Genomic DNA, 23981 nt, shown 5'->3' with positions numbered 1-23981 from the left:
TCAACAAAAAAATTTAACATTACATAACGAAAACAAAATATTTTATCAAAAATAACAACGATGAATTGATATTAAATTATAATATGAGATTGATGCTGAGAAAAAGATATATTTTAAACTTGCTTTCATTTTGATGTCGATCATTAATGGAGTGTTCATTCAAACAAAATGAAAACAAACGATGTTATTATCAGGTTGTTATTGAATATCTCTATGTGTTATTTTTTGTTATTAAGCTTGTATCAGGAAGCCACCCATTGCAATTTTCCAGTTATTTTCAAACCAACTGATTCCCTTTTTATGTAATAACAAATACCCAATAGTTTCTGATGCTACAAAAAAACAGTAATGGCGCATCGGGTGGCACATACGTATAACTGTACATCAGCTAGAGTCAATCAACTCCCGGTATCAATTTGGCTCAGCTAACAACCGGGAAAATATACTCATCAGTCGGATTAAATCTGATCACAACCCCGCTTGCTTCAGGTTCCGCTTTGTGAATAATAAAATTTCCTCGTCACATAAGGAATAGGTACTCAGGGAGAACGATATGAGGAGCATTTCCTCGAAATTGTGTTTCCACAGCAGCAGCATATCAGTTGGGGGTACGTATCATGTGTTCTCCATTACGTCCCTATGTCCTTGCGCTGGTGGACGAATCGAAAGGCAGAGGTACTGTGTCATACTGTCGAACTCGGTTACTCGTTAGTTTAGTTCTGGTAATGCCGTTAGAGGTTTTTTTTTATAGCGGACTGAAAATGTTGTGTGATAATAAAAATGAAACTGAAAATTCAGCATGGAAAAAGTTTCTACTTTAAATAAATTCTTCTCTATAAAATTAGTGTACCAGTAGACAAATTTTATTAAGCGTAAACTTTGATCAAATGTATCTGGTTTATGATGCCAAACTTAACGTTCCGGCTGTCACGCGACGTGACACTAAAAAAATCATCACAACAATAAATTATTGAAAACGATAACCTGTATGTTTTTCGATAGTTTGGTACCGCAACAGGGTTCAGTAAACAAATCTGGAATGTATGAGACAGTTAATTGAAATGGCGTCTTTATATGATTTTGGCAATAGACGATGTTTCGACGTGAACCCTTCAACAGCCCATCAAACTTTTCTTAAAAATCCTGTTTTCCATGGTATACTTATTTTCTCTGTCGAACCGTAAAAAAATTGGTGAAAAGGAGAAACCAAAACGTGATTGCCAGTACAATGATTTAATTTACATAGACGATTTGAAGCATTGACGCAAACCGATGCTACAGAAGAACGAATAAGTCGTAAACTGTTTTAGTCACTGCCAAAACCTGACTACAATTATAATTGTAAAACCTCTGCTGGCAGCTATTATTGCTAGCAGAGAAGTAAATAAATTGCTTACATTTAAGGTGAAGATGAATCGAAGCCAATCCTCAACTTTTCAAGAGCACAAATCTGGAGAACCGAACACCCGTTCGAGCTGAAAACTTAATCGATTGGTGACCACCAGCGAGTGACCAATCGATTAAGTTTTCAGCTTAAACGGATGTTTGGTTCTCTAGATCCGTGAACTTGAAAATTTGAAGTTTGGCTTCGATTCATCTTCACCTTAAGGTGCTTTTCTTTAAGCATTGACTGTTTCTTGAACTATTACTAAAGAGCTGCATATCAATGATGATATATCCCACTTTAAGAATAAACTGTTTTTTGAAATTAATTTCAAATGCATGCTAACTGTCAGTGGCGCAACCAGGGGGGGGATTTAGGGGGCAAACCCCCCCCCCCCCCTTAGAGCCGAAAAAAATTAGGAAAATCAAGTATATTTTAGAAACTCATCACTACACATCTTATGCAACTTCGCAGCAGTAATTTAGTTCGGTTCAAATTAGCACTAAAATTTCAGTGATTTTTACAGTTATATCTTCGATGTTATATCTCTCAGATCTCTGAAGAGTTTATTAAAAAAAAAAACTCATAAGCAACGAAATTTTCTTGCCTTTTCGGAATAGGAAATAGGAAACTTTGTGTGGGAAGTTTGTCAAATATTTAGATATATTGGGGACTTTTAGATACTTCAGTAGTGGCGCTTTTGTATTTTGTACAACATCGATCTATATTTGTACTCAGCATCAGCGCGGTGCTTGTGAAGTGTTCAACGGAAAATTAACATAAGATGCAGAATCCGAAGCATCAAAAATATTTCAGTTAGCGCAGTATTTAACCAAATTTTACAACTATTTTTAGTGCATATGAACTCCCGTATAAGCCATGCCTACAGAAAAAATAGTTTGCTATCGAAGTATGCAAAATCATCCAAAACCACAATTTGATGAACCTACTTGAAAAAAAAGTAAAAAGATGTTCACACATATTTGGTTATCTAAATCTTCACAGTGAAAGAAAAGCTCGTTTTTGACTTTTAGACTCGATTTTCTGGATTGTCGGTTCTTTAACATTAGATAATTATGTTCCCACTGGAAGTTAAGTTTTGCTATGCTGGTTGGCTTCCAACAATTCCGGCTGTAACAATAATTGCAATGATTCTATTGCAAAATTTTGCGATAAAGATGATTTTCATCGTTGAAAAATTTGAAAAGACATTTAAAGTACACATATGGACGAACAAACGGTATCACGTCAATGCATTGTAAACTTGTTTAACAATGTTATACTATGCGTGTTAAAATAGTGAAGTTTACTTAAATCTTCAAGTCGGTTTTATTATATCAAAAAATACATTTTCAAACTCAAGTTTACATCCTTAACCTCCCTCAAAGTGGGGGTTGATTGGTTTTCATCGCCCGCAGTACTGACGAAGGTTTTTCCTCCGTTGTTCCGTCCTTCATTGCCTGTCTTCTCAGCGCCATTCAGTTGTTCGTCGTAGTGCTGCTTCCACAGTTCGATATCCTCACGCTCGTCCGTCATAATGCTCTCATCCTTATCCCTTCTACACCTTGGTACGCGGCACGAAGCCGTTACGCAACGCGTTGAGATTCTGATAGAACTTACGTGTTTTTTTTTTAGACCGGCTCAGCTGTTCCATCTCCTCGCACTCCGTCTCCTCCAGGCGGCGTTTTTTCTCCCGAAACAGGCGGGTCTGCTATTGCCATTTCTGTCTATAACGTTCCACGTTCTGCCGGGTCCCTTGTTGCAGGATGGTCGCCCGCGCTGCATTCTTCTTACCCAGAATGTGAATACATTCGTCGTCGAACGAATCGTTTCGTCGACTCCGTCTCAAGTACCCGACGTTGCTCTCAGCTGCATTGTTGATAACTGCTTTCAGTGTTCTCCAGCAGTCCTCAAGAGGGGTTTCATCCAGCTCACCCTCTTCCGGTAATGTAGCCTCGAGGTGCTGCACGTATGCAACTGCAACATCCGGTAGCCACTCTAGGTCATACCGGGGCGGCCATCGGTAACGTACATTGTTAACGACGGAGAGTTTTGGGCGCAGTTAAACCATCACCAGATAGTGGCCATAGTCGATGTTAGCGCCACGATAGGTCCTGACGTCGATAATATCGGAGAAGAGGTCCATCAATCAGAACGTGGTCGATTTGTGATTCTGTCTGCTGTGTTGATCTCCAGGTGTATCGGTATGGAAGGCTGTGCTGGAAATAGGTGCTACGAATGGCCATATTCTTGGAGGCGGCGAAATCAATTAGCCGTAGGCCATTTTCGTTGGTCAGCCGGTGGGCGCTTGAACTTCCCAAAAGTCGGTCTGAATTCCTACTCATGGCCAACCTGAGCGTTAAGATCTCCTATGATGGTTTTGACGTCGTGGCTTGGGCAGGGGTCCCACAGCACGTCGGAGAGATTTACAGTTCCCCGTACCGAGCATCCAATCGCTAGTCCCTTTACGTCGCTGTGATCTTCACCGATTGTCCCGGTTCGTATTCTCTCGTTGATTATTCGTTGCTTGATTTTTTACGGCTAGCTTGCAGGGCCTGACACCAACCTCCTAGATTTCCGGAGGACCATTCCCCGTAAATGTTCGAAGGACCATAGTTTAGCTTGGAGTCTTTCTCTGGCACTCGGACAATGATGAACGGACGCTGTTGTGACGCTGGACATGGAGAACAGACGCTGTTGTGAGTCACTCCCAACATGGAGTACAGACGCTTCAGGTTTGCAGAAGCAAAAGCAAAAGAAATCGAATCTACACTCCTTGGATCGATGCGCATCTAGCCTTGGTAGCGCTAAACGTACAGCCACGAAGCTCACATAAATGCTGTATGAGAGAGCAATGTGACACTGTGACTTTTTAGGTACCGTAAAACGAGGTTACTTGAATAGTTTTTTTTCTTGGAAGAAAATCTGAATAATTCTGCATTCGGTTTGAAAAAATTTTATTTTATGTTTTTGTAAAAAGTACTGGTATCTTTTTCATCGATTGCAGATGAAAGATTGCATAACGATTCATATTAAATGGACCGATATTTTTTCATATCATTGAAAGTCTATTTTCGGTTTTGGGATAACTTTGATAGTGGGTATGTATGCACATAAAAATCGACAACCAAACTTCGGATTAGCACCATTGCAGTTGGAACTTGATTGTAGAATGTTAGTAGAGAACGTGGAAAGAATTTATAGAAAAAAAAATCATCTACTTAAGTGTTTTAAGCTTAAACTTGCATGAAAAATACCATTATAAGCCTGTATGAATTGATGCAAAATTATATTTTCGAAATAATATCGATTGATATTCACTTTTCGAAATTGAATTCAACATAAACAAAACGTTTTCGGAATGAAAAAAGCATATTTTGAATTAAACTAAATGAATTACTTTCTTACTTCGATTACGAAAATGACTGTAAAAATTTTTCACTAAGAGGTTTGAGACCGGATTCATGTTTGCGAAAAAGGACCACGTGATTATTGAGCTGAAAACGAATTCAGGTTAACTTCTGAGTTCTTGAGTCTTCTTATGGCGTAGGGGTAACACGCCCTAACTAGAGATCAGGGAGTCGTGAGTTCGATTCTCACTAAGTAGACGTGTAACTTTTTCGCAAAACTTCACATCAATTTGTCCATTTAATGCAACTGCAAAGAATATGTAATGTTTAGCTTTTCGGTAGTTGTTAAACTTCCACTCGGCTGGTTAGCCGTAAACCACGATTCATGATTAAAAACTAGTAAAAAATGGTTGATTATCTGTATTGATGATACTTACATATATGAAATGAACCTTTGGCAAATGAAGCACTGGATTCTTCAAGACGTTATATAATAAACGATTTCAACTTTCCCAATAAGACTTTCACGTATCCCAAGAAAGCCATCCACTTCCAGAGAAATAAATTCCTACAGAAATGCTGCGTTCAGAAGTGAAAGTTTACGCTTCTTAGAATCGAATGAGCAACTTCTTGTTTACTCGCGTCTTTATTCAACAGAAATGAGTGCTTGAAATATTACCAGGAGGAAAGTATGTAACATGTAATGAAAAAGTGTAATCAAATTTATTCTATTTTAAATAACTCATGAAACATGCTAATGTCTAACAATATATCATAACAATGATTGGCTTCATGCAAACAAATAGTAATAATAATTCATTGCATCAAAATAGAACGAACTCTACTCAACATGCGACTTTCTACAAATATACAATGCATAAAACCGTGAAACAGCGTTTTTCGCCAATCAAGTACTTACGTGCATCATGATCACTGCAGAATCCAATCCATGTCATACAATCATGAGCGCTGCCAAATTCTGACCTGGAAAAACACTACTCACGCTTCGACAATTCAACGCGTCAGCTAAAACTTTTTTTTACCTCTCTTCTACACAAGTGATGAAACAAATTTCACTACGTAGCCCTTCGATCACATGCCACACGTGAGCATAATTTGCATATACCGACTATTTTTCCTTTTTCCTTTTCAACACCCACTTTAGAGCTCCCTTTATTCACCACCGACGGATAAATATAATTTCCACTGACTGCTCACAGCTATTTACTAGCTTTACTCACACTGCTGCCCTCTCGGAACTTTACAAACTATGGATCTCGAAATTCGACACCAATTCGATTCGAAGACGTTTAGCTCTCAAGCACGCTCTGTTCAGCGCGCAATGACCGAAAATGCGTCTTCGACGGGATTTTCACCCCAACAAAAGATGGTAGTCGACTTTGCGATTAGATCGGGCAGAACTTTCCACACGCGTATAAGCCACCCATGGAGTGCGCCTACATGAAACAAATATTTTTAGGACATGTTTTCTTGCTGCTGTTAGGGTGGGCATGGAAGGGTGTCGTGGCATTTTTATAGGTAAATCTAATTGCTGGTGACCTTTTCTCGATGGAAACTCCATGGTTAGCTCAGTAAGTGGACACTTGATAAATAGCTTAGTTTGTCAATAAGCATTTTTCTGTTAAATATCAAATTTGAAGATTGGTAAACATGGTTCAATAATTCCTAATAATATGTATGTTTTTTAAGGGACCTTCCTTAACCAAGTGTATAGAGTTCACTGCTTCAAAGCAAAGCCATGCTGAAAGTGTCTGGGTTCGATTTCCGGTCGTTTCAGGATCTTTTCAGAATCACTTTCACTTTTCACTTCCCTGGACATAAAGTATCATCGTACCTACCACACGATATTCGAATGCAAAAATGGCAACTTAGGCAAAAACAGCTCTAAGAAAATTACTCTGAAAAAAGTTCATTCAATACTATGCTGAGAAGCAGGCACTGTTCCAGTGAGAACGTAATTCCAAGAAAATACATAATTTTTCTTTATAATATCCTGAATCATTCCGCAAGACACTCTTTTAATGTTCCTGATAACTCTTTTGTTATGTGCCTTAAATATCTCGATTTATACCTTTATCAACGGTTTTTAAATCGTGCTCTTCGGAGTACTTGGTGCTCCATGCAGCCTGGTTAGGTGTTCCGCAGCACTTCTAACATTGCAACCAATGCTCTTAAATATCTCATCTTTTTGCTTGAAAATCTATTTATCTAAGGTACCCCGGGGCAAGTGAGAATCCGGGGTAAGTGGGGCGTTTCGTCATAGCTCAACTAGGAAAAGTTTTTCATGGGGTATTCTTCTAGAAAGTTGAAGATACAATGACAAGGAATGTATTTAGTACTAAACATATTGTTATTTTTATTACCATGTGGTTCATGTAACAGTTGTCATTTCAGGGCCATTTTCAACTTGCATGACAAATTGTGGCACGTTTCACGTTTTGCATTGACTCGCTAAAAATAAATGTGTTTTAAATCGAATTTCCATCAGTAAGCTATAGTTTTTAGTATTATTACAAGCTGCTAACGATAAACCAGTATTTTGTTTTCATTTCATATGAAATTTTCGATGGTCTATCTTACCCCAAAATATATTTGTACGTGGGGTAAGTGGGACCTATGAAAACAAAACCAGAACCAAAACTTTTCGTACACGTTTCATACATTTTGCTAGGGAGTAGCACTAAAACATTTAAACAAAAGATTTATATCAAAAAGGATCAACCTCAAATTACGTAATTGCATAAGAGGAAGAAGAAAAGTGTTATTATTCTTTATTTTTAATATTTTTTTTTATTTTTGAAATACGACTTCAAAATTGAACAAATACACAGCTAAAGTTTGAAATGCATCATAAGAACGATTACTTTTCTATGTTATGTGAACTTTATTTGTTATTTCTACCAAATTAAGTAGTAATGAAAAACAATTCCATCCCATAAGGTGGTTTTCTGCCATGCATATAAATAATAACAAAACATATTTATAATTTCGTTAATTATTGATTGTTTATGTGCTACATTTAAATTAACAACTTATAAATGATATATTTTGAACATGTTTAATTCCTCTTTACGCTTTTATTGAGGAATTTTCAGTTAATATTAAATGTGAGGTGACATACTATTATTCTTCCTAAAACGTAACGTATTTTATGGTTGATCCCTTATGTACATCAAATTTGTACTTAAAATTAAAAATCTATGACTTATCAATGCTATTATTGTAATGGTTGACTTACTGATGTGGACTGACGCATGAAACTGGATGTGTCCCACTTGCCCCACTTAGCAAGGTAACTGCGCCCATTGGCACATTCTAAAACTTTCTTCCAAGGTTTTCACAATTTCGAAATTATTCGATTAGTTTCATGCACACACCAGCAAATATGTTGCCAAAACATGATTGTGTTGTTGGATTTGAAAAATATTGACATTTGAAAATTTTATTGAACAATCTCTTTGAACTATCGTTTTTTTCGTTCCCACTTGCCCCGCAGTACCTTATATAAATTAATATGGCATGGTGTTTGTATGTCACCAGTTTGCTTGAGAACGGGTCAACGGAATATTTTTTTTTTCTACAGATGTAACAAGTTTGTGAAGAATATTTTTCAAGATAATTCACCGGAAAGTTGAATAAAAGAGTGGTACAAATTAGAAGCATTGTATGGGGATTTTTATATAAAGTACTGTAAAGTCTAATGTGTACTACGTTTGCCGTGGTATCTAGTATACTCTAATTTATGTCAAAAATACGTACCAAACCAAACTACATTTTAAATTTTCAAGAGAATAAACAACAGTTTCCACTGATGACTTCATTGATAGGATATTAGATGGATGGTTTCAATTCATCTACACATTTAAAAGTCATGCTTGATGATAAAAATAGTATGTTTTCTCGACATTTAGATAAAATTCAGAATATCAAGGCAGAATGAAAAAAAACTCTCATTCAGTTGTCTCAACTGAAAACAAAGTTAAGATCATTTTAAATCGATAAGATATTCTACATTTTACATTTTTATTTTATGATAGTTTGTGAAACACCAAATACAGTTTCAATGCAATATCATATTGTCACAATAAGCCTATTACTATAAACAAGCCTGAAATAAGGCAGCTCAAGGTATTAATTTTTTTATTATTGTCAGAATTGTTTTACCTCTGATTTTTTATAGAGAATTTTCTAAGTTTTCATCAAATCTTTCTAATTGGAAGGATAAAAAATAACCCACCAAAAATTTTCCATTGATTTGTTTATTGGACGGTTTTTTTAATCTGGCATGCCACAAATTAAATTTGAAAAAGACTTAAAAGTTGAAAAAATCAAAATTTCTTTGATTAAATATTATCAAACTTTCAGGATTAAAACATCTACTTGTGTCATGTTCGGTTAGTTCCCTGGAGGAATTTCTTATAGCCCTGAAAAATTATAAAAAGGGAAATCCTAGTAAAGCCATTGAAGTATTCTCCCGTAGAACTTCTGGAGAAATTCTGATAGATTTTTCTGATGAAAATTCTAGCGAAACTCTGGTGATATTCCCAGTGTTAACACTGGAAAAACTCCTAATGAAATTCTTTAAAATAATCCTCTCTCGGAAAATTACTGGGGTAATAATTAGAGAAAACACTGGCGAAGCCTCTGAAAGAATTACTGGTGCATTTTTTATAGAAAATTGTGATAAAATCCCATAAGAAATGCTTCATGGGATTCTTGCAAATCATCTTGGTGCTTGGAGGACTTTTTCCAGAATGTTTTGGAAGAACCTTAGTGGAGTTTCTGAAAGAATTTCTAGTGAAATCCCTACGAGAAGCTGAAATCCTTGAAGGTTTTCCTGATGGAAATCATGGAGAATTACCTGTTTTTTTTTTTCAGATGCAATCCATGGAGGAACCATGGTGGAATCCTTAGAGGAACTCCTCATGGAATTCTTGGAAGAAACTCCTGATATAATCCTTGGAGGAACTCCTGATGGAATCTCTGAAAAAACTTGTGATGGAGTTACTCCTGATGAAATTTTCAGAAGAACTCTTAGAAGTACTCTTGCTAGAATCCCTATAGGAACTCCTGATGGAATCTCTGGAGGAAAAAGAGATATTCTTGAAGGGACTCCTGATGGAATCATTGGAGGAGCTTCTGATGAAATCTCCAGAGGAACTACTAGAAGAATCTCTATATCAACTACTGATGAACTCCCTGGAGGAATTCTGGATAAGATTCCTGGTGGAAATCCTGATAGAATCCTTAGAAGAACTCCTAATGATATTCCTAGAAGAAATCCTGATGGAATTTCTCTTGCAACTCCTGATAAAATCTCTGGAAGAATTACAGGTGAAATCTCAGAACGAACTCTTGATGGTATCCTTGGAAGAATTCCTAAAGATATTATTGAAGAAACTCCAGACTGAATAATGGAGAAACTCCTGATGTAGTCCCTTGAAGAGCTCCTGATGGAATCCCTGGAGTAAAAAAAATCTAGACAGAATCCCTAGAGAAATTCCTTATGATATGCCTTGAAGAAATCCTGAAACAATTCCTCTAGGTACTTCCGATGTAATCTTTGGAGGAACTCCTGATGGAATCTCTGAAAAAACTTTTGATGGAGGAACTCCTGATGAAATCTACAGAAAATTTTGATCGACCGATTCGCCAACCGTCAAATCGGTTTCACAAACTGTCAAATTGGTTCGTCAAGCAACGGCACACACGGGCAAACATAGCACAAACATGAGCATCAACCTGGAAACGGAGTCTATGTTGGTCAAACCGTATGAGCGTCTGTGGGCTACATAAAAGAGATAATGAGAATCATTTTTTAATTCCTCGAAGAAAAATTTATGAAATCATTTTGCATATTCCTGTCACCATTCCGGAAATATGATCTAAAATTGCAATAATAATGTTTTCGAATTGTGCTTACTATGATTGTCATTTGATACTCGACTGAATTTAAATAAAATCACTTCAAAGCATTTTTCTACACACTTATATTATTTTACCGACCTCAGAAGAACGAATCGCCGAAAATAAACTGTATTTTTCAATTTCGTATCTCGGTACTTATATTACCGAGTTTTCAGCAATCCAAATTTTCTATCAAGATATCGGCGAACGTTACCGAGATTCGGAAAAAGTTCTCGGTAAAATTTTACTGAGATTCTACAGATAATTACCGAGCTGTTGGATTCTCGGTGAATCCGTCTAACGAGGTCAATTTCCAAATTTAATTGTGTAGGCATATTTCCAGCAATTCTCTTCAGCGTTTTCTTTAGCAATTTGTAAATTAAGAAATCTCACTGTGACTCCTGTAAAATGTAAGATTCTCAAACATTCCATCAGAGGTAGACTTGCCAGATGATATCTTTCGGGAGGACATGTCCTCCTTTTCGATCATATCTCCTCCCGCCCTTCTTTGGATCTAAAAAGTTATCTGTTTTTAAAGTAAGGTAAAATCATTTTTGATGTCCTTAAAATGTTTCTGAAATTATTATCACATCTATTTTAAGTAAATCTTTCAAAAGATTAAAGTAGTAAAATTCAAGGTCAAATGGTTTGTTAACACTTCAGTAGGTAGGTCTCTCTCCAGAAATTACTTAACGCTCAAAGGGGAGGGGAAAGGGCGTAGACTGCAGTGTTACGGCTCATACAAAATTGAGAAAATTGGAGAAAGGGAGGAGAGTCAAGATTCTTTATTTTAACGTTACGTAATAAATGTTGTGTAACATTTATGCCAAACATCCATTTTGCGAAACGTCTGGGTCTAAAATTATAGGAAACGTCTTTATGAGAAAAATTTCACCCCATTCATTCTTCATAAAAAAATGCAATTTCAAAAATATTTTAAAATTCCTACGAATGAAAAGTTATTCTGAATGTAACACCAAACACCAAATGTACTTTAAACCTCAAGGAATTAGTTGTGCGATTTCTATTCAGATGTTCGTAGAGAAAAACTATCTATAGCCAACAGTTGCAAGGACGCGGCCAATGTAAGTCTCAATTCCAAAGAAAATGTAAGTGTCCTTCTTTTTCTAAGGAAGTTACACAAAATGTCCTCCTTTAAAAATTGTTCGTCTAGAAAAACTAATAAAAGGGGTTAATTATTTAAAATTATATTGTTATTCTCTTAAGTATTTACACAAAACTTTTCCAACATTTCGTGCTCATAATTCTTAAGGAATTAAGCCGAAGAAGGCCGTCATTGAAATTTGTACGCGTCGTTAATGATTGTTGCTAGTTCATCTCACGATTTCGAATCATAGAAAATTAGTTGGTTTTGCACTGACACAGCTGAAAAAGTATCAGCATACTTTATACATGTTAGCGCGTACAGTGATAATTTTACAAGTCAATATAAACTATCAAGACTGAGTTTTATCACTTTGAATGTAAGCTGAAAAGTCATCATTGTTGCCAAAACGAATGACGGGCTACTTATCCTTAATACAGTCTTTTCAATAAGCATTTATTTCTACATTTCTCAGGACCTTACAAAGAAAAAACCGGAAATTGTCCTCAAAATATAATTATAATGTCAAAATATAACGGAATCCGGAGTATTGTAAAGAAATGTGGAATATGCTTATAAAAAATCTGATAATAAAAAAAGAAAACTCTAACTGAATAACTTCTAAAAGTTTAGCAGGAATTCTTTAAGAAGCTTCTGATAAATTTACTCCAAGGAGAAGTTCATTGTGGAATTGATGGCGGAGTATCAAAAGAACTATAAAGGAAAGATAAAAAAAATGTCCTGAAGCATACAATAGTTGAAAGAACTTTGGAGAATATTATCGAAAGTTCTTCCAACTAATATTTTGTAAAATTCTTGTTTTTTTTTTTTGCAGACATTCTTGGGGTAGTTTATAAAAGAAATTTAAATAACATTTCTATGATGCAATACTATTTTTTCATGAAAAATATATGAAGGAATCCTGAGATAAATATGTTAAAAATTATCTTGACGTATGCCTTTCCGAACTTCTGAACAATTTTTGACAAGATGCCTACAGAAATCATGGAAATAATAATGAAAAGTTGTAAATCTTCTACTTTTATATTCTTCTTGACATGACTTCCCCACTGAGACAATTGCACAGTTGCTAACCAAGAGCTTTCTTTGCCAAAGTTGCCATTTTCACGTTTTGTGTGACAGGAACGATATGCTCAGAGAAGTCATGAAAATTTATATTATGAAAAAGTACCAACCTTGAAGAAACCATCAGAAAAGCTACGATTTAAAGCCATGGGCGTTATCACAAGGCTGAAGAAGGCTCTATCATCCATACGGATATGTTAATGATTACCCAGGTATTCATGCTGCTCAAGCTACATTTTTTGCATATAAACGATGGTGTATGTCAAGCTAGCATTACTGTAAAAATACAATTCAAATTTATTTAAAGTGGGAGAGGGTCCCACTAGAGCTATACTTATGCTATAATTTAAAATACTAACTGGACATTTGAGCGGCATGGTTTCTTGAGTAGTTTTTTTTTTTTTTTTTTTGAAAAACTATGCTGTGCATCAAGGAATAAAGCGTTCTGCTTTTGCTTAACACTACATTCCAATTGAAAATAAGTATGCTTTTCTTTTTAGTTTTAATCAGATCTCCGCTACAGATATTGGTTTGATTGGAATTGATGATGTGAACTAGCTGCCTTTAGTATGGAATCGATTCGCCGAGTATTGCAACATCAGTTTTAAATATTGCCACCGAAAGCTTGAGGATCACTTTAGTAGCTCATCATGGTATGGTTTTTTTTTTTTTTTTTTTTTTTTTAATTTCTTTATTAGTTTCATTCCAAACATTACATTCATTTCTTATATCTAGGTGTTCTGTGTTATTTGACAACACTATCATCCTAATTTGGTAAAACAAATTTAAGATTTAATTAACATTTTGTTAACAACATATTACATTTCATTTGCCGTAGCAGTTCAGTTTTTTTACAGGTGAGTTGATTTCACCTGCTTATAAGAGAAAAAAAAAATGTTTTTAATATACTTTACCTAACTTAACCTAAACATATAACGCATTAATCGTGGCAATAGAAGATTGTAACGATTTTTGCCTGAAATTATTAATGATTGTATTTGACATTTGTTCCAATGTTTCAACATTGGATATTCTATGTAACTCATTGGTACTATACCAGGGAGGAAGCCTCAGAATCATTTTCAAAATTTTATTTTGAATTCTCTGCAGAGCTTTCTTCCTGGTATTACAACAGCTAGTCCATATTGGTACAGCATACAACATGGCTGGCCTGAAAATTTGTTTGAATATCAAAAGCTTGTTCTTAAGACAATGTTTTGATTTTCTATTAATAAGGGGATAGAGACATTTTACATATTTATTACATTTGGCTTGAATGCCCTCAATGTGATTTTTGAAAGTTAAATTCTTATCTAGCATGAGCCCTAGATACTTAACTTCATCTGACCAATTTATTGGAACCCCTCTCATCGTGACAACATGTCTACTTGAAGGTTTCAAATAAAGAGCTTTTGGTTTATGTGGGAATATTATTAGTTGAGTTTTGGAAGCATTAGGAGAAATCTTCCATTTTTGCAAGTATGAAGAAAAAATATCCAAACTTTTTTGCAATCGACTACAGATGACACGCAGGCTTCGTCCTTTGGCGGAGAGGCCTGTGTCATCCGCAAACAAAGATTTTTGACATCCCTGAGGTAACTCAGGTAAGTCAGATGTGAAAATATTGTATAATATTGGTCCTAAAATGCTGCCTTGAGGAACACCAGCTCTTACAGGAAGTCTTTCAGATCTGGAGTTCTGATAATTAACCTGAAGTGTACGATTTGACAGATAACTTTGAATTATTCTAACAATGTATGTTGGAAAATTAAAGTTTTTTAATTTTACAATCAAACCTTCATGCCAAACACTGTCGAATGCTTTTTCTATGTCTAGAAGAGCAAGACCAGTAGAATAGCCTTCAGATTTGTTGGAACGGATCAAATTTGTTACACGTAAAAGTTGATGAGTGGTCGAATGTCCATGGCGGAATCCGAACTGTTCATTGGCAAAAATTGAATTTTCGTTGATGTGGGCCATCATTCTGTTCAAAATAACCTTTTCAAAAAGTTTACTGATGGAGGAAAGCAAACTGATTGGACGATAGCTAGAAGCTTCTGCAGGATTTTTGTCTGGTTTTAAAATTGGAACAACCTTAGCATTTTTCCATTTGTCAGGAAAATATGCTAATTGAAAACATTTGTTAAATATATCAACTAAAAATGATAAGCTACTTTCTGGAAGTTTCTTGATGAGGATGTAGAAAATTCCATCATCGCCAGGAGCTTTCATGTTTTTGAATTTTTTAATAATAGTTCTCACTTCTTCCAAATCAGTCTCCCAGGCATTTTCGAAAACGTTCTCTTGATTGAGAATATTTTCGAACTCCTGAGTAACTTCATTTTCAATTGGACTAGTAAGTCCTAAATTAAAATTGTGCGCACTTTCAAACTGCATAGCAAGTTTTTGAGCTTTTTCGCAATTAGTTAGTAATAATTTGTTTTCCTCTTTCAATGCCGGTATTGGCTTCTGAGGTTTTTTCAAGATTTTCGATAATTTCCAAAAGGGCTTAGAGCCAGGGTCCAATTGAGAAATTTTATTTTCAAAATTTTTGTTTCTTAATTGAGCAAAACGTTTCTTGATTTCTTTCTGCAAATCCTGCCATATAATTTTCATAGCAGGATCGCGAGTGCGTTGAAAGTATCCAGTAACTCTAAATTCTCAATACACTGCAATGTCAAACCAGAACTTTAGACGATATTTTATTGATAAAAAATTGAATTGTATGTTGTACAATGATCTTCTGAAGATCAATGCAGGTAATATTGTGTCTTTTGGATTTACTGAAAATGTCGAAAAATGAGAGGCAAGATTTTAAACAACTCTTTAAATAATTAAAATATTTTAAATTAAACGAAATTAACATTTTTGTTTGAATTTGTTTCGAATTACAATGATGTTTTATTTTAATATCCATATTTTCATATCTATTCCATGTTTACACAGAGAGTTAATTTCATTTACTCTGTAACATTTCTTCATCAAGTATCCTTCCAAGCTAATCCTTTCGCTTAATTCTAACTTCATTAATTACAAAATTGCGCTGCACCTTTCACATGCATATGTACCACCCTACAGCTTCATTCACTCGACTTTTCAACTTCTGAGTACAATCGGCGTATACTTCTTCAGGCATGCACTAAATAGCACCAACACACAACGAACGACGATCGACACACCGAAAGGTGGGCTGCGTTGTATCAGGAAGTGGGGCAGTAGCAAAACACAACACTTTTCCCTCACCCCTCAGGTGACGACAAAAAAAACCCGCAATGCAAAATTTTCCTTACACTTTCAGCACAAATCGAAACTATTTGACCCCCCAATGCTAGGCCAGCTTCTGAACTTCACCAATGCAGGTTAATATCTTCCTCTGGACTGAACTTTTCCTATAATCGCCTTCACTATTCACAACTTGCCAGCTCTGTGTAGAGCTAGGTCAGTGTTCAAACCACGGGCCCACTAAAGGATTCCTGCACAGGAACAAAACGCACAAAGGAAGGTAGTGATTTATTTCACCCCACACTCAATCACCACAACCCAATCTTCCCCCTTTTTTCAATGAAGCTCCAAGCAATCAGCACACTAATAAGCACCGTTTGACCGAGAAACGTCAAATTTTTACGTCCGACATCTATCGACGGTTCGAACAGACTGTGACTAGACCAGTCGTCGCTGCCGGACCTACCAGAAGCATTCACCCACACTCGTATATCTATCTATTCGAGTGTACGAAGGTACGGTGCTGCCATCTGGGAAAAGTTTGCTCGATGCGTGAAGCGTCGAAAATTTTACCCGGCAAGGTATAGGAAGCGAAATTTCAAATGCTCATATAAAATTAACTACAATAGTTATTTAAAATCTTTTCAGTATATGTTGATATACTTTTGATGGGCTACATTTTAGGCATATAATTTTGAGTTTTATATACTTTTCTCAATATGCTGCTGATTCTATAGTTGATCAATAGTCTAACCCCGTACACTTAACAGAATTTAATTAAAAAGTGTTTTGAATTTTTTAGAAGCATTTGAAAATTGACTTCCTATGCTTTGCCATGTAAAATAATCGGAGCTTCACGCATAGGGTCAACTGTGGTAATTACCTTCGTAGACGCGAATACAGAATCATCGTCAAGCATGGTGAAATTACATTGCATGGGTCGCAAAATTATTGTCCCGGTCTGGGGCGGCGCGCATGTCTGCCCAGTTCCCCGGAATTAGTTGGCAGCGGCTCGACACGAGCACGCGAGCGAGACCCCCCAACAGCACGTATACAGGCGCAGGATGCCGAATTGTAGCACGTGGCCACCCGAGCTACGAAGAAAGCGAAGACGCGTAAATATTGTTGTTGTTTACATAGCGGTCACATTGATTACGAACAGTCGAGTAAAGTAAAACGTCAGAAACACGTTGTGGACTCAAACACACTGAAGCAATTTTGAACACTGTTGCAATGTCTCATGAGTAAAACAGCGCGAGATAAGACTCGGCGTGGTGCGCGTATTGCAGAGATATGGCAACTACTACAATCACACAGGCTGAAGTCACTACTTGATATGTTGAAGTCGAAAACGCAATGTGATTCATATGATACTGAATGCAGCAATATATGATTGCGATAGGAATTCACCAGACTACTGCTAATTGAGAAGTGATGCCATGAGAAAGAAATGCTTAAGCCGAAGAATTTAACCGACTAACTTAATTCCAGAATTTTTGTTTTATCAATTGTCATTAGAAAAAATGGTATTTTTATAAATGAAGGAAATTGACAAAATCCATAGATGAATTTATGTAGACGAAACAATTCCCATTAAATGATTTATTCGGTTAAACTGCTACAGATGTATAAGTTGTATGGCAAAGAGTGAGAAGCAATAAAATCGACAGCACTAAAATTTGTTTTGATCACGTTTTACAATTGTTGGCTACAACTCCTGAAGACAGCACTTTGGAAGATTTTGTCGTTACTTCTTCAACATACATTAGCATGTTTTACAATACTCCTCAAATCAGTTTTTGTTTGTTTTGTTCAACTGGATCCAGGATAAAGTGCTTCGTTTTGCACAACTTCAGACAAATCGACCGAGAAAAACCCCCCATGCCGAAGTGAATCATGCAAGTGCCCAAGTAGCTCTGCACCCTATAAATTGCCTATTTTTTGGAGCTTTTATTCAATTACTTGATGAACATGACAATTCAAGGACCCAATGAAATTTGGCTTTAATCCTAGTCGTATAATTTAACAAATCAATCAACGTGGCAGTTATGCATTGTCCATAGCGTTAGAAAAAGATCATCGTCCCAGTAGCGAGATACTTCAAGCGAAACTTTGATCCTCCAGAATTCTGGGGGGGTGGTTGTCAGGTTTTGCAAGTCAGCCTTAGGGGTCATGCACAAATTACGTCACGCTCCAAGGGGGGGAGGGGGTCAAGCCAAGCGTGACAAGCCTTACAAAATATTCGAAGGACTCATTCAAAAAACGTGACAAAGGGAACCCCCCCCCCCCCCAAAGGACGAAAAAGTCGAAATTTGGCGTGACATAATTTGTATACCATCCCTTAAACATTGATATAAACAGGGGCAACACACACTGGCCACATTCCATACGAGCATTAATCAAAATGTCACAGGAAACTCAGGACGTGGAACTTCAGAGCAGAGCAACTTCGTGGGAAGCACGTGAATCCTCACAAGGGCAATTCAAAATTTAAAAAATTATCATAAATTCAATCTACCACATCCTTCTTACCATCTTTACGATAAAAATAGTCTTCTGTGAAATTTTCAGATTTTTTGATGGCCTTTGAATCAGTGGTCCTAACGGCGCTATAAGTTCATATGGAAATCGCTATGAAGAAATTTTAAAAAATGTTCCAAACACATAAGTACTGTAATGTAAGTACAGACTTATCTTCCCACAGTGCAGACCTATTCTTCAAACAATAATTATAGAAGAAGCTGAGGAATTCAATTATTTTGAGGGTTGTATGACATTTGCCAGAAAACCATTTCCCGGAAAGTTGTTTCCCAGAATCAATTTGTAAGAATAGATGATTTGCCAGAATGAACCCCCGGTTTTCGTGGAAAACTGTGTGAAGATATTGGGTGCGTTATCGGACTCGTTTGAAAGACGTAAAGGACGTCGCTGATAATTTCACAGAACTCTATTTTTATCATAAGGATGTTAAGGAACCACCCTAATCCTCACCGATAGTCTAAGGATGTGTTGCTGGACAGGATCAATGGTGACAACGTTTAGATCAAAACATATAATCCAGCAATGCTTCGGTAAAACAGGTAGATAAGGATTAAAAATCAATACTTCAACATTAGCAATCAAAATGCTAAGCTCATACTCCGGAAGCACTGATGGTGATAAGGACGCATTTAACTAGCAGCATGAACGCGAGTATTTATTTATTTATTTATTTATTTTATTTCCTTCATCTGACTTTTGTCTTAATGAATATTGAGGTGGTGGGGAAAAGTCCCTTGGAGTTGACACTAGGAGAAATTGTGGCCAGTCTCTAAAAGACGTAAAAACCCCGCATCTTTTCAAATATCTTTCTACATAAAATAACATGACTTACAAAAATACACTAAACACATTAAGTAAGCAGGACATACAATTTAAAAATGAGTCAAGTATTGCAAATATACAGAGGTATTCTCCGTCAGCATCTGAAAAAAAAACAAAAAAAGACATGTAGCTAAATTTTTCTAACGTTAAGTTATTGGACATATTCTTGCCTGAAAGTCTGTTTGTTGAATCTAATGTTGCATTCATGCTCAATGGGTACCCCTTTGCAGTACTCTTCTCTGGAATGTAGCTGCAGTCATGTTGAAGTCGAACAATTCATATGCGTCATTGAATACCGTCTGTACGGCATTGATCGGGTTGTGTTGCCCGTAAACCGTATTACTGCCTCCAGCCATGAAAAAGTTTCGCTGTCGCAGGATTCGTTCCGGTACATAAAAATTTAACTGAGACAGGATTTCTGGTGCGTCTATTTCTCCAAGTATCACCTTCGCTGCAAATCCAGCCTGCTGTGCGGATCTTCTGCTGACCAGTGTATCAAGTCCAAGGAGACGGCATCGATGCTCGTACGGAGGCAAGTTCACCGGATCACGCCAGGGCAGAAAGCGAAGTGCACGTCTTATAAATTTCTTTTGGACAGCTTCAATTCTGTTTATCCAAGTCAACTAATATGGGCACCAGGCAACAACATTGGATTCCAACAGTGATCGTACAAGTGCGCAGTACACCCGATTCTGTTTTTGCACGGATTTTTTTTACACGGCCGTGCAAAAAAAGTTTCCATACATTTTTTTCCGCCAAAATTTTATTTTTGCATGAAACGTCGAGAAATGGTGTTACTTTTTTTGCACGGTTTTTGAAATTTTGAACTGAAAACTTTTTTTGCACGGTACGCATCCCCCGTGCAAAAACAGAATCGGGTGTATAGTGAACGGAGACACAGAGGATCTTTGAATTCGTCACAGATTTTAAAAATAAATGCTAACTGTCGATTAGCTCTGGAAATAATGTCTTCAAAATGGATTCGAAAAGTGAGATTGCCGATTGCCGATGGTATAATTGTAGATCATGGGCTTAAGTTTGCGATGAAATGATATAACACTGCACTTGTGTAAACTCAAGGTAAGCTTGTTGATTGAGCTCCACTCAACAAAGATATTTAACAATTCTTGTAATCTAATGCAATCGTCGAAACTTTTGATTGTTAAGTATATTTTTACGTCATCGGCAAAAAATAATTTGCATCCTGTAGGTAGTAGACGAGACAAATCGTTGATGAAGAGCGAGAATAGTAAGGGTCCGAGATTGCTTCCTTGTGGTACGCCAGATAAATTGTTGAATGCAACTGATTTTTCAGAGCCAATCATTACACGTAGTTTCCGATTTGTTAAGTACGATTTAAGCCAGCAAATAGTATTGAGTAGTCGCTTCAACAAGTTGTTGTGATCTACACGATCTAATGTAGATTTGAAATCAGTATATACCACATCTGTTTGTAGCCCATCGTCCATGTTCCGTATACAATGTGAAGCGAAAATCACCAGGTTTGTAGAAACAGATCTCTTTGGGTAGAATCCATGTTGACTGGTACAAATATAATCTTTACTGGCAGCGAATAACATATCATAAACGACGATTTCGAAGACTTTTGAGCTGGCACATAGGGATGTTATTCCACGGTAATTCTCAACGTCTCTCTTGTCACCTTTCTTGTATACGGGGAACATGATAGAGAGTTTCCAACTGGATGGAAAACGACATTGCTGTAGCGACATATTGAACAGAGAAGCTAACACTGGGCTTAAGGCATTGCAGCATCTTTTCAATACACAGGACGGGATTCCATCAGGACTTGAAGCAGTGGAGTACTTCATTTTGCTTATCGCAGCAGTGACCTGTTGACTTGTGATATTACTAATCGAAAGCTCACATACATTGATAGGAGTGTTTCTACAGGCAATGTCAATCTGCGAATCGTCGGCTTTAGTTTCATTAAATGCGTCTGGAAGTGCCTAGCAAAAAGATTGCATTTTTCCGGAGTAGAAGAGGCATGCGACGAGCCCAAGAAAATTTCTGATGGCAAATCAGTCTCATTGCGCTTCGATTTTACAAAATTCCAAAATTGTTTAGGATTTCTGCGTAAATTATTTTGCGTTCGTATAGCATAACGTTTGTAAAGAAGCCGATTATACAGTCGATATTTATTACTTGCTCTGGTTAAGGCTTGCTTGGCAACAATACAACGAGTTCTACAGTATTTCCGAAGCGCTTTGGATCTCTTCTGTTTCAAGTTTTTAAGACGAAAGTTACTCCACGGAGGTATTGCGGGTGGCCTGCGTAATGGAACATGATCGGGCAAGATAGTTTGCATCATTCTGTATAGCTGTCAACAGCAGCACCTATATTACCCGCAGCATTTAAAAATCACCAATCGCATCGAAGTAGTGCTTCGCTTAAGCCGTGAAAATCAGCTTTGCGAAAGTCAAAACCAGATTCATACGAAACATTGTCAAACTTTAGAGGTCTAGGCAGATAACAATCCAACTCTAAAGCAGGATGATCATTATCAAAAGCGCAGAGTGGCTCAATGGCCTCGGAAAGTGCACAGTTTCCAAAGGCTGCTTCGTTAACAAGAACCAAATCCAAAAGACGTTCATTCTGATTGAGTACGTGGTTGATTTGAATCAGACCGTGAAGAGAGAAACCATCAAGGAGGCTACTGCACGCTGTGGACATAGAAGACCGCATAACATCTATGGTTGGACTTGTCCTAGGCGTTGTGTTCCAGCGTAAATTTGATTGGTTGTAGTCACCGAAGAGATAAGCAAGATCGTTTGGTCGTAAGTTGGAAAAACAGATTGCACGGAATCGATATGGTTGTTTATGCTTGTTAAATCTGCCTTTCTATCGGGAGGGAGGTATAAGACACCAACGCTAATACTGAGTCCGGGCATATTCAGCTTTACCCAGATTTGTTCCAATGAGTCATGCAAGGGAGAAGGATCTAAGCTGCAGCTTATTCTTGTTGAAATTGCGATAAGAACACCTCCACCGCGTGATTTTCAGCTATTGCGTCGATTTCGATCGTTTCTGAAGACGGTGTAGGAGTTTCCGAAGAGTTGAGGTGACATGATTTGATCGTCGAGCCATGTCTCCGTAAGAACAATAACATCATAGCAGCAAGTTGATACAGCAAGAAAGAAATCATCTATCTTTGTGCGTAGTCCACGTACATTTTGGTAGAAAAAGGTTAACTTATTTCGTGCATCTTCTTCGTCCACACTGAAACAACAGCGAGAATTTGATTCAGGTGGTGCAGTATCATTCTCCGCTTCGGCAGGACATATACTGCCACCATTACCTGGGACACCTGGACCACAGACAAACAGACGTAACACTGAAGAAATTTCCATCGACCTCTCATTTAACGATCTTTTCAAATACGCTATGTTACAGATCTCACAACCAGAGGCGCGCGCATCGTTTTTCTTCGCGTTTGACGTTTCACATTAACGCCATCTGCCGGTCTCGTTGCACGAAACACCTTTTCATGCAACATGCTCACCAGATGACGATGGTGTAAACTGGGCGATGGATTTTGAAGAAATTTGTTCTAATTGTTACGTCTGTTTGTCTGTGCCTGGACCATCAGCATCGTTCCATCCATTGCGGTGAATAGAAGTGACGGGAGACTGTAAAACCAAATGGCTATTAAAACGAGCAGCATCCGTCCTGACTTCGGCACGACATATAGGTTCATTAAATTTACCTGAGCAAGCAGGATTGTCTACTAGACAATCTTGGTGACATGAAGAACCACATATTGTCCTGGAGTTGTAGGTGGCGTCAGTTCCAATAGCCATCTGGTATGAAATATCCAATTGAATTGGTGCAGCATCAAGGGGTGCCTCGGCAGGACATATACCAGTGTTTAAATTACCTGAACAGTCAGGATTGCCCACAACAGAATCGTGAAAATTAGATGATTGATAACACATCGTCCTAGATTTTCCGAAGTCAGTCAAACAAGTGTCGGTTGTGGCAATCGGCTGTGGTGAAATATCCATTTGAATTGGTGCAGTATCTATAAGTGCTCCCGCAGGACATATACCGGTGTTTAATTTACCCATAGAAACAGTAATACCCCTATCAGCAACTGATTGCTAGGCTGAATAATCCACCATGAGCCTAACATTCTTCAGACGCTTCTGATAGACTGGACACGCTGAACTCCAGGCTGAGTGATTGACATCCAGTTGTTCATCATACGGAGACTTACTCAGCTTATTTCGCAGTTCGCAATCAATACATTTTTCAAAGGCAGAAGTTTTCGTACTTGTAACCGATTTAGTGACACAACGACGTTTGCCCGATCGTACACTGATAGAAAAGGCATGGTAATGTTGACTATATCGAGAGTCAAATTAAAACCACTTTACTACTTGATTTTTGCAGAAAATTTTCCATTATTGAAAGAACAAAACGGTGGTTATTGTTACTATGTTCTGACAGCAACTCGGCATAGTAATACGTACCATGGTTATAGTTATTATCATAAAATGAATAGCAGGCTCTTACCTCAGAC

The 23981-nt window shown here is 37.1% G+C and overlaps 1 protein-coding gene across 12 annotated transcripts in view; it reads right to left on the bottom strand.

Moving 5' to 3' along the window:
- The window catches only part of LOC5577794 (transient receptor potential cation channel trpm), a 384986-nt gene extending 368460 nt beyond the window's left edge, over positions 1–16526 (bottom strand). For 4 of the 12 annotated variants that reach the window (XM_021843247.1, XM_021843257.1, XM_021843258.1 and 1 more), the window contains exons 1-2: positions 15903–16524; positions 5654–6191 (exon numbers count right to left, since the gene is read on the bottom strand). Coding sequence is in view for 1 of the 12 variants with exons in the window: in XM_021843259.1 (XP_021698951.1) it covers positions 5654–5662 (9 nt within the window). In the remaining 11 variants the exon portion in view is untranslated. Of the gene's footprint in view, positions 1–5653; positions 6192–15887 lie in introns of all 12 variants that reach the window. The other 8 variants (XM_021843253.1, XM_021843248.1, XM_021843251.1 and 5 more) reach the window with 8 other exon arrangements.
- Positions 16527–23981: the final 7455 nt, after the last annotated feature.

The sequence above is a fragment of the Aedes aegypti genome, chromosome 2, assembly GCF_002204515.2.
Source record: "Aedes aegypti strain LVP_AGWG chromosome 2, AaegL5.0 Primary Assembly, whole genome shotgun sequence".
Lineage (NCBI taxonomy): Eukaryota > Metazoa > Arthropoda > Insecta > Diptera > Culicidae > Aedes > Aedes aegypti.
Note: the sequence above shows the minus strand (reverse complement) of the source record. Positions and strands in the feature narration are given on the sequence as shown.